We start from the raw sequence: 12465 nt of genomic DNA, 5'->3' as shown, positions 1-12465 counted from the left end.
AGGATTATAAAAACGTTCTTTTATTTATCAGCTTCAAAACTTTGGGAAAGGTTTTATCTAGAGAAGGGGTAAGTCATTTTGTGTAAAGGTCCTAGGATTGTTTTTGACTATTTTCTGCCTCCTGAATCCACTTTTCGAATACATAACAACTTGTTACTATAGATACAGCCGCTTGTTGAATTATAATGTAGCTCCAATACTTTTAAAAAGAAATTTTTGGTTTGTAACACAAAAACTGAATAAAAGTTAAAATGCAAGGAAACAGAATTAAAAATGTTTGGCACGAAAAAATGAGATAGAGAGAGAATTAAGGTATAGCACTTGAATGTACTCAGGGATATTAAGGGATAAGACAATAGATGTAACATTATTGTTCGCCCTCAATTATGATAAACCAAATTAACTACTTTTGTAGATTGATTAAATTAATCTTATTCCAACCACCCTATATTTTAGATACATAGTTAGAATCTATTTGTATAAAGAGAAGATATGCATTTGTTTAACCATGTATGTGCTTATACACTTTCAAGTACTAGTAAAATGTATTTATACTGCTATTTAGAAATTGCAGTAATTTTATTAGGGAGGAAGGAGACATTGGGCAGTTTATTGCAATAGTCCCCAAAGTCTTATAATATCGTCTTCATATTCGTTGGCTTAACAAACTTGGGGAATTTTATTGAACTACTAATTGTAATCTACAGAAGGGGTAATTTTACTTATCATCAATTAATCGACCATTGACTTATCCCTAAATTTTTAAGAATCAGGTTCCCATACCCTGTCCATAACAAGGGAGACAAAAGTGCATTATATAGGTTGACCCCACCCACCCACATCCTATCTGATAATGAATGTAAAATATACGTGAATATTATAACAGGAGAAAAATTGTCTTTATTTTAGGTTGAAATTTCCCCTCGCTTTTATTGGTTGGGCCCGTTTATATAGTAGGAGGGAATGGGATGGGGCAAAGGAGGGGTATGGGGGTGATCGTTAAATTAGCCCACCACAGAGTTCACTTAATTATAGAACATGAAAATCTGATGTAAGATCCAAGTTACAATATATCCATTATTCAGATATAGACAGGGAGGGAGGAGAGTCATTTAAAATATTCTTCTAGTACCCAAACTTTTATAAACAATCTCACATTTGTTAATATCATATCTTGATTGATTGGTCAGAATTGGGGATGTACATCAATTTATCGTCAATTGTCTTATCCCTTAAAATCCCTGGTGATTTACAACTTCTGTCAATCATTCCACAATCCTTATGGGAAGGTAAGGGTGACTACAACCCCCCCTCTCTCTATCCACCTCTTTTTATTTCGTTATTTCATATTTTATTTTTTTCTCTTAATAAATATAAAGCTGCAGTTCTAAAACAACTTAAGATCTTAAATTTATTATTGAAATTTTTGCATTATGATCATGCTTTATTGTATCACTTTTGCAACTGTAAACTAAACCATTTTTATCTGTCGTTCACATGAAACCTGCAATCAGGTGAATGGTTATCAATCACTTGCTTTAATTCAGAATAAGATAACCAGGTTCGAAACCACATTTGCTGATCATTATTTAGTTGTACAAATATGTAGCTATATATCTGACAGATGATTTAACGGCTTTAGCAATGAAAAATAGATTTGTCAGAGTATTTAAATTGCACTTGCATCCAAGGACACTGATATATTTCACATAGATAGAGATTATTTAATCTTGTTACACTATGTCCAGTATTTTTAAAAGAAGAGGCAATCTACAAAAATTTGCCAAAAAAGGGGATTAATCCACGGATAAAGGATTCTTGTTTTTTTTGCCGATTGTTTATTTTGGATTGCGGATTCTAGTTATTTTTAAATTGCGGATTCTGGGTCGAAAATAATCGGCGGATTGTGGATTTTCGGATTCGGATAGCCACCCCTAAATGTGAATACTTTATAATACTGCAAATAATCATGATAAATATTATCATATATTTGTGATTATTTCATGTTATGTAAATATGCATGCTTTTTTACTAAATGTCATAAATTAAATAGTTTTACCTAGTAAATTCGATCATGCAATTTTGTGTTAAAAAATTAACAATAAATTCCTTGAAGTTGATATTTACAATATTAATGTTTTAAAAGATTTAAAAAAAACAAATTTAAAACTTTAAATTTGAAGAAAGGCAACGAAAATAAGATCTTTTAGAATATTTATCTATAACTCAAGCAATGTAAAGTATTATTCTATGCAGTATTACACATTCAAACTAACAAAAAACAAGGATGACAACATCCATAAAAGCGAAGCTCCTAAACTGGAATACATACGAACATTAATATCTGTTGAGTGTCGGAACTAAATAATCAGAATATATTTATATCTGTAAAAGTCTAAACAAAATTGTAAGTATAATTAAAATCAGAATGTTTTAAATGGTTACGATTATATACCTAGTTACTATGCTTCCTATAATGTCCCTAACTGTTAAAGGAATCATGCACAGTTTTAAATCAATAGGTTAATAATATTATATCAACATGGCAAATTTTAAATCAATCGGACAATTCTAACATGCCTAAATTAACGATAAGAGCTATACATTATGTACGGACGGACATACGAAGGACCAACACCATTATTATAGAAATGCTTCTCTTTAAAACATATATTCACACACAAACAAACACACATACTTCCTAAAAGTTTGCATCTGTTAAACGTGTTTTGAAAAGTATGATAGAGAAAAAAATATAAAAAAACTGCAAAGCATTTTAAAATATTTTTCGCACATCTGTAGAATAAATTGTATAGGTACATATGTATTTACAATACTAATAAAGAGGTCAGTTATGTTTGCAATATTGTTATTAGCATTCTGAAAGGTTAGTAATAAAACATCTTTAGTAAGGAGTCAACGATTGTTTGGGGATGTAATCACTCCTTTACCCCCCCAAGACATAACTACCTTAGATCCGAGTTCTTTTAAGTCGAAGCTTAAAAAAGCAACTAATCCAAAGCCAAGCCGGCATTTAATTAATGTTGCTAGTTTATTGCTCCTAAATCTACAATTTATTTCTTGATTTTTTAACATTAGATGTTTTTTCACTAGAGCAGCTTTGAAAAGCAATCCTTTTCATTGGAAGAAAGGATTTGCATGGATATTAGGGATATATCACTCCCCCCACCCCCCCCCCACCCCAAAAAAAAGCAATATTTTCATCAATTTACAATTTTTTATAATTTACCGTGATAATAACTTGCAATTTATAACCAAAAAATAGGTTGTTTAAATCCTATGTAAACAAACTAGCGGCTGTACCATAGCATCTAGAGGCTTTGTATTCAAAGGGGTAGAAAATGGGTAGAAAAAATGGCCTAATAATCAGTACAGTTATTAATGATCTTTAGCTTCAGACAAAAAATAACTTATCTTCTTTATATTATAGGATTACTAAATGTCATATGCCTATATTCCCTGAAAGATTTGTCTGCCAAAGTAAGGATTATCGCATGATTAGTCACCAAAGAGAGACAAATTTAGAGGCTATAGAAAATGCAGGGATCTGAAGGGATAAGACAATGAACGATAAACTTATTTGTGAGGAATTGTTTTTAAAATTACCCCACTGTAGATAAAAATCATTGGTGGAAAAAATTGGATACAAAATATTTGTTCAACCTAATCCAGTTTAATAAAAGTCCCCAAAGTTTTCAAGTCAACAAATGACAGGACGTTTTAATGAAACTTTGAGGACCAGTAGAAATAACAGTAAAATGTCTCCGCCATCCTTGTATTGTCGACATTTTGCTTTTCTCTAAAAAACTACTTGAAAAAATATGGTTATTTTTTGCGGTTGCCTTAACGTATTTTAGGGGGAGGGGGGGTTGAGGTTTAGAAGCTGTTGTTAGCATGTTGAAAGAAGGGGAGATTAATCAAAATAAAAAGGGAAGATAGATTAAAGTGATCTAGGAAAGCGAAATAGATACAATAAAAGTAAAATTACAACAACATACTTCTTATTTTTAGCAATAACCTCGCCATACTCAGGATGTTAAAAAAGGCTTTCTAAGTGCTATATAATAAGCCTGGTGTATTAAACTGGTGCTCAAAGTTTTATTATCAAATTTTCTTATTCATTGGCTCCAAAACTTTGGGTACTTATAATTAAATTTGATTGATTGGTTCCAAACAAGTATTGCCCAAACATTTTATCAAATAACTTTTATCTACAGAAAGGGTAATTTTGTTTATCATAATTTGAGAGATTTCCTAATTTAATGTCTACTGTTTTATCTCTTAAAATACCTTAATATTGCCAAATTCCATAGTATAGAATATATTTAAATATAAAATGTATCCCTATCCTAATGACGCAAACCATGCCATACAGGCAGCAGGGGTAGTTGTCGGGAGAAGGGTGTAAAGAGATAAGGAAATTACACACCTGGCTTTCCACGGGGATACAGGGAGAGAACAATGGAAAATAAATACCCCTCCCCAAATATTTCTTTTTATTTAGAGGAGATACCCAAAGATTTCGTTCCCTCCCTCATGTTTCTTATATCTATGGGGTACCTAAATGAAAAATTTTCTGAAATCTGAGAAGTTTGGTTACTGACTGGGAATATGTATGCTTCTGTAATAAAACATAAATAAAAATGTGAGGAACCATCTATCTTTTTCTTTTTCTTTACAAACATTTGTAAAGCCTTTTTGTTCAGCTACGGTTTTTAGGATGTTGTCATCCTTGTTTATACACAAGGACAAGATAATTAATTAAAATGTGTCCCTACAGTATTTTATGTAACTTTTTCCAATCAATCTTTTTCTTTGCATATTTACCTCCCCCCCCCCCCAAAAAAAAAACGCCATTTACCTTAAACTGAAAGTTGATCAAAAAACAAATCTATATTGGATGTGTATTAGGGTAAGTTCAGAGGTTCCCCCGCAGGGGATAGTTTAAACCAAAAGGTCAGTTCGGGGAGCTTTCACAAAAACCTATTTTTGAACCACCGAACCCTTCTTAACTTTATTTAACCCAACCTAATCTAAAAAAGCATCTCCATGGGGGCTAAAAGTTTCAAATAATAGGGGGATTTTCTATGAACCACTCGTTGGTTCAAGGAATTATACTAAAAACGGTTAGAAAATCAATCACACTCACTTTCTCTGCCAATACAAAATACACTAGAAAGATTTTTATCTCTTTGGTTAATCCGCTATTGTTTGCCTTCAACTGTAAGAAGTTCTTCAGATTGACATAACAAAATTAGCTTTAATAGTCAGGGATCTTATGGGATAAGACAATGGAAGATAAACTGATTTACATCCAATTCCTAATGATAAACAAAATTACCCATTTCTGTTGTTAAAATTATTTATTGAAAAGTTTGGAAACTTATAGTTTATGAGAGCTTTTTACTGGTTCTGACCCTAACATCTATTGGTTTGTCTGTTCGCAGCGGGAGGGTCAGAAAAGGGGCAAAAAAAAGAGCCTACAACCATCCGTAGACTCTTGTAAAATTTATTGAAAAGTTTGGAAACTTATAGTTTATGAGAGCTTTTTACTGGTTCTGACCCTAACATCTATTGGTTTGTCTGTTCGCAGCGGGAGGGTCAGAAAAGGGGCAAAAAAAAGAGCCTACAACCATCCGTAGACTCTTGTAAAATTTATTGAAAAGTTTGGAAACTTATAGTTTATGAGAGCTTTTTACTGGTTCTGACCCTAACATCTATTGGTTTGTCTGTTCGCAGCGGGAGGGTCAGAAAAGGGGCAAAAAAAAGAGCCTACAACCATCCGTAGACTCTTGTAAAATAGCCTAAAACTAACCCAGGAATTTAAAGTATGAGCATAGCATAGGACAATGAAAATTGTCTTTTACTATTTGATGAAAATAGAAAATAATGCTTATTTAAAAGTGTATCACATGATTATGATTTTCAAGTCTTGATATTTGGAAAACTCAAATTCAAATGCATTTCGTTAAAATTGCCTTTAAATATTTTGTATCACTACTCTGGTTATTTCTAAGTAAGCTGTCAAATATGTTTAATTCCGTTTGTTTGGCACGGTAGCAGGGAAAATTGATTAATACTCTTATGTATAGTAATGTTTGTTTTTGTATGTCTGTTAATATATTGCTAGGTATTAGGTAACTAATGAACCGATTGAGTTCTCAATTACAGGGAAGCTTTAAATAAGTCCCTTTATGGCTTTAGTCTTTTCACTTTTCAAAGTCTAAAATAGTAGAAAAAGTAAATATCTCAATATCCTCCTTTATGACGAGGATTGGGCAAAAATTTAACCCATTACCTCACCATCGACTAGAAAATCAGTCCCGGTTTTTTTATGAAACCTAAAAAGGACCTAGATATAAAGTAGATGAGCTAAACTTTCCTATCATTTTTTTTCCAGAGGCTTTGTCCTATCCTCTAACATAAAGATAAACAGTTTTTTAAAGAGAAATCAAAGAGTGTAAATTATTGGTTCTAAGTTTATTGATTGTGAGATTTTTTCAGTTGAATGTGGTTGGTTGGTTGGTTAGGATTTTCAAAAGTGATGTCAAATAGGGTGGAGGGGTTAATTGACAAATACAAGCAAGGATGACAACAACCATAAAAGCGAAGCTCAATAAATAAGATGGAGAAACTAATATTGACAAACATACCTATTACTTTTGAGTATGAAAAAACAGATTATTGAAAATCTAAATTATTCTAGTTATGGCTATAGAGTTGCTATCGTACCTAGCTATTTCAGGAATCCTCATGCAAAGTTTAAAATCGATGCGACAGTTCTAACATGCCTAAATTATCAGAGCTAGCTGTTATGTACAGAAGGACCGACCATAATTCTAGAAAAACTTCCCCTCCAATAATCTGAATGCACATTAATTTGCCTATTTAACACACATTAGCTAATAGCTCCCCTACGCAAAAAATAAAACCGAGATTATTGCTCCTTTAAAATGCATGAAATTAATTTGCAAAATCACTGCAATATTTTTTTTGCAAAATCTAGGAATATGGAAATTGTTGATGAGAAGGGAAAAGACAAAGGACGAGGAATTGATTGATTTTTGTTGTGATCTACAAAAGGGGTTATTTTGTGTATCGTCATAAAGCATGTAAATTAATTAAACATCCATTGTCTTACCAAAAAAAAAATAAGATTTAACAAAATTTTTAGATTCATTATCTCTATTGAAACAAAAATCCAGTTGGCTCGAAGGCAAAACAAATTTGCTTCGCTCGCTACCCCACAAAATCTATCAATTTCAAATTATTTCAACATTTTCGCCCAATTTTGATTAATCAATATATATATTTTCAAGTAGAAAAGTTCAAAATTATTGGCAGCTAAGTTTGTTCAAAACCTGAAGGGATAAGACAACAGATGATAAATTGATGTACACAAACGAAGTAATATTTTCTGTAGATTGAAATTTAAACCATTCTAGTTTATATCAATCAAGCCTGATGTCATGCTTTCAAACTAGCAGTGTTTAAAACTTTTCAACCAATAATTTGAATCTACTGAAAAATGTATATTTGTTTATTATGATTGTGATATTTATATCGTCCATTATCTTATCCCTAAGAACCCTGAATATTGTTCTTGCTGCGCTATTTTTAGCCTATGAAATTAATCCGTGTAAATAGTAAATAGTACATTGGCAAAAAGGCATTTAATCCTATTATGTTTCCTACAAGATTGTGTCAAAATTTGACAAGTTAATATTGCAAAAAGCAGGGAGGGAGGGGACATTGGGCTGTAAACTACACTGGTAGCCCAACTATAATATGCAAGTTCTCACATTCAGTGACATAAAATTAACTAATTAACTAGCAGTGTCCAAACTTTTCCACAATTAACTTTGATCTACATTATTGGAGATGTTATTTATCATCCAATGCCTTGTCCCTAAATAACCCTGCAAAATATACATATGTAATTGTTGGTGTATTATCACTTCTGCAAAATATCTTACATATGCTTTAGTCCGATCATGGAATATCATATTCAACCTTTTTCTGTTATTTTTGCATGCATTACATTTTACTGAGGCAAATGCATACTAATACTTCAAGTAGGTATTGCAAAAAAAGAGCAACGTTTGAAGAATTACGTTATTAAGATTGATAACAATTCATATTTTCTAAGTTTATAAATCTATGTTTATGTTGAAATCATATAAAGGTATTACATTCTTTTATGTATAATATTGTATATACACTAGTAGATGCGTTCCTAACATCTAGGGGCACTGTATTCGAAGGGAAAGAAAAATGGCATTAAACCAATAATTGAATCAAATCTAAACATAATATAGCTTCAAACCAACCAAGCTATAAAAACTACTATAAAGCTTCCCTTTACATGGAGAACTCAATTGGTCTAGTTGTTGGCGAAATCCTAATTAACGAACAATAAAATCCTAATACTTTTTAAAACAGGATATTAAGCCCTATAAAAGCTTGTATCCCTATGTATTGTAACACTAGTGTGTTGAGAGTTTATTCCATTGGGTATTTTACAAGACAAAATCGATAAAATCAACTAGACACTAGAGCACTTGAAGGTGTGATATCGATACCGCTTAAAGAAAGATCAAATTGGAAGGACCACATATTACTTGTACAACACAATTCTCTAATCCCTTAGCTTCATTTAATACAGATGATTTATTTGCTCTTTATTTGTGCAGATAGAAAAATATGCAAACGTAAAAGTACACCGCTAGTGTAAAGTACAAAATATGGTTGTGTAATTGGCTCTACTTACATTTGTAAGGGAAAATTGGTACTTTCACTCAATTCAATTCATGGACCAACAGACACCCAACTAGCAATCTGAATTTATTAGAAGAAAAAAACTATATTTTCAGCCCCTGCGCAGTAAGTTTTAACCCTGCGGGGCCCTATCCCTACAAAGTACTCCATTTCAGAGAAGCTTCGAATAAAAAAAATAAAGCTTTGGATTACTTAAGGTTATTTTCTGAAAATAAAGAGCCTGTACATATATGCAAGAAGTGTATAATGAACTAAAAATGATAGCTACTGCACTAATAACTATTTGAAGATTGCTTGTAAATTTGCTTTGAAATAAATATTTATTGGATGAGTTCATTTATAGTTCTTTTAGCATAACAAGTTGCATTGTTTATCATAGCTAATGTATATTATGCAGGTTGATTTTGTCATTAGCAACGCAGGTACGGTGTGTCTCGATAATTATGAATCCGTTAAAAAACCTAAGGTAGTGTTTTATATAAGAAGTCTAAAACAACGTTTACAAACATTTATATTTATTAAAGAGGAAAATAAAGGTTAAGTGATGATCATTTTAAAATATACTTATCAGGTTGTATTTTTACAACGTACCTATGTAACAAAATCTATTTGGTAAATAAAAGCCAATTTAAGGTTTTGATTTTGATATAATATCAAGATAACTAAGACGATTTCTTGTGCAATGTTTTAAGTATGTAGACGTAGAGAAGAATTTATCAATTAAGTATGTTTGAAACAGGAGTTTCTCTTAAACGCCTTTGGACAACAGGCGGGCTTATAGAGGAAAAAATGTATTTTAAATTGGTTTAATCATAGGTTAGAACATCCCCGGAAAGTGCGCCTATGGGTGTTGAGCCCTGTAGGGATAGAGCGCGCCTTCAGACTAAACCCGTTTAAATACAAAATAAAACCTTACCTCATGATTGTGTTTTATGTTCTTTTGTCTACCTTTATCAAATCAAAAGCTCTTTATAGGCTTTTCAGTATATATATTTGGCCTCTTAACACAAAATAAATCACTAAATGAGCAAATACTATTACTAACTTTGATTTAGTAACTTATTTATATATAACTGTTCTCATGTATAGGAATGAGAAACAAAAGCACTGATAATAAATAGGATCGATATTGAGATCACTGAAATTTAAAATCACTACAAAATAGATCTTCCTTTGAGCTACAACGATGTACTTTATCTAAATTTACATTGTCGAAATCTGAAACATAAACATATAAACGATCAAAAACTTTTTTATTGTAATAATTTGGTTTTTTTTTCAGGGATCTTCAGGGATAAGACAATGGTTGTGATAATTTGATGTACATTTCTAATTTCGATGTAGAATTTTAACTCTTAGGTTGTTTAAAACTTGGGATCGAGTTTGCATGCAGATTGCTAGTTTGAACCAACCAATCATGATGCATCAAAACTTGTTGTTTAATCCAACGATTAATAGAAAGTGCATAAAGGACAGTAAAAATTGTATTACAGTCCAATTTCCCCTCCCTCCAAAACTTTTTTATTTAAACTAGCTATCTAGGGTAATATCTACTTAGAGCTATATAGCTTAATATATATAGATTATATAGAAAGAGGGTAATTTGTTTGATATATAAGATCTTTTGTGTATAATACAATTATCTTACTAATTTGATTTATGGAAAAATGATGCCTTGGACTTGGACAGCAAGGTACAATAAATTAAGCTAGTATCTCCATAATTTAAGATCTAAAAATGTGAGTATGTCCTACGTACAACAGAATACATTATCTAAGCAATGTTTTAACCTAAATTAGTAATAATTTTATTTTAAAAACTTTAAATGGGTAAAAAAAGATAATCTTAACTGCTTTTTACAACCATTGTAACCAAAAACACATAAATAAATCACTTTTTAAATGCAAAGATAAGAAAACTTAATTCTGCCGAAACAAAAATCAATCGCCCATTGGTTTTTTTTGCACTAAAAAAGTCTGCGCTGATTGGTTGATATTAAATAATTAATTCTTATTACTGGTTAAAGTTTTTTCAAAATTATTTATGATTGGTTGATATAAAGGCTTAGGCTGCTTCTGATTGGTCTATATGGATAATAATATTATCCTATTGGCGGATTTGAGACGTAATAAAAAATCATAGATTAAAAGTAGATGGTTGGAAATAAAAAGGGTTATTCATTATTTTCTAAGGAGAGGGAAGACGAAAACCAACCAAAAACTTAAAAAAGCCGAAAAGTAATAGGATGTTTATAAATGTGTGTTTGTTTCTGTCTCTCTGACCCAAGGGTCTTGCTAATCGCTAAACCAACATGGTTCTCATATTTAAAATATAATAGCTTCTCGGTTAATGTAAAGGCTTATTACTTTTTAGGGAAGAGTAGCACCACCCTCATAAACAAGGGATGTAAATTGATTGAATTGTAACCATCCTATTAGATTTTAGTAAAATTATATTTGGAGGATTTTCTCTATTTATTTGGAAAAATTTTTCTGTAAGATATTTCGTCTATGGCGCGCAAAATACCGCAAAGAAGTATGAGTGACTACTCGACTATGCAACAGCGTTGACAAACTAATTTCCACACTGCTAATAAAAAGCGTTTTCATTTTATATAAGAAAATTTACCCTTTTTTTCCAGCAAAGGAAGTCAGTTGAGTGTGAATAATTGACAAACAAAGTTTTTATAGATACTATTCTCATTAATTGGGCTAAAGTTTTTGAGTACTTCTAAATTATCTTGATTGGTACTGGGACAATTTATAAGTGTCTAAACTTTTTCACCAATGATTTTTTTCTACAGTTAGGATAATTATGTTTATTATAAGTGATAAGATACATTTGTCAAAATCTATTGTCTTATCCCTTTGGATCCTATTCCAATTATTAGTAATTGGCACTTTTATCAAATAATTGGATGGTACAAATCAGCAGTCCCCAAACTTTTCCACTAATAATTTTAATCTGCAGAAGGGTTTATCTATTGATAATAATTAAAAACAAACATTAATTGTTTGTCCATTGTCTTATCCCTTTAAAATCCCTGTCCTAATAAAAAATATGCATTGTCAACGGCTAGTAACTTGGTGTCAGTGACATTTACTATGCAAAGGGAAATTTCGTAAGAAACTTCGTACTGTTCAATTTTTGAAATGTGTAGATTCGACCTTGGGATTATTTTCTATCATTTTAACGCTGTATTAATAATCTTTTATTGCCTTTCTGATTGAAGTTTTATGTTAAATTATTATTTAGAGAGGATAATTAAGTTATAAATTTTATAGTAACGTTTTTGTTTAAAAACATTCCTACGTAGTTTAATTTCGAAAGTTTATATATTTTTAGAGGGTCATAGAGGCGATAAGACGATAAATTGATGCATGTATAACAATAACGTACCCCTTCTGTATATTAATACAATACGCTTGTTTTAAGTTTGTACTAGCCAGTAATCAAATCTCCAAATTATTATGATGGAGCCAACAAAAAACCCTGGCATTAGAACAATTTTGCATCTTAATGTTTATTCCCTCCTGAAAACACTTAAAATGACTAGAGCAAATGTACCTTACTTTAGAAGTTCTCAATAAAATATTATTAAACGTCAACCTAAAATTACTAATGGTGATTTAGTATAAATCAAAGTTCAAAACTTTGAGGACTAGT

General features: G+C 31.1%; 1 protein-coding gene across 1 annotated transcript in view; it reads right to left on the bottom strand.

The window, feature by feature from the left end:
- ena (ENAH actin regulator enabled) overlaps positions 1–10019 on the bottom strand; it is a 151234-nt gene extending 141215 nt beyond the window's left edge. Inside the window, exon 1 of the mRNA XM_080176879.1 lies at positions 9716–10019. Coding sequence (XP_080033005.1) covers positions 9716–9720 — 5 coding nt within the window. The 5' untranslated portion in view covers positions 9721–10019. The remainder of the gene's footprint in view (positions 1–9715) is intronic.
- Between the last annotated feature and the right edge of the window lie 2446 nt (positions 10020–12465).

This window comes from Acartia tonsa, chromosome 11 (assembly GCF_053477335.1).
Source record: "Acartia tonsa isolate MP-2025a chromosome 11, ASM5347733v1, whole genome shotgun sequence".
NCBI lineage: Eukaryota > Metazoa > Arthropoda > Copepoda > Calanoida > Acartiidae > Acartia > Acartia tonsa.
Note: the sequence above shows the minus strand (reverse complement) of the source record. Positions and strands in the feature narration are given on the sequence as shown.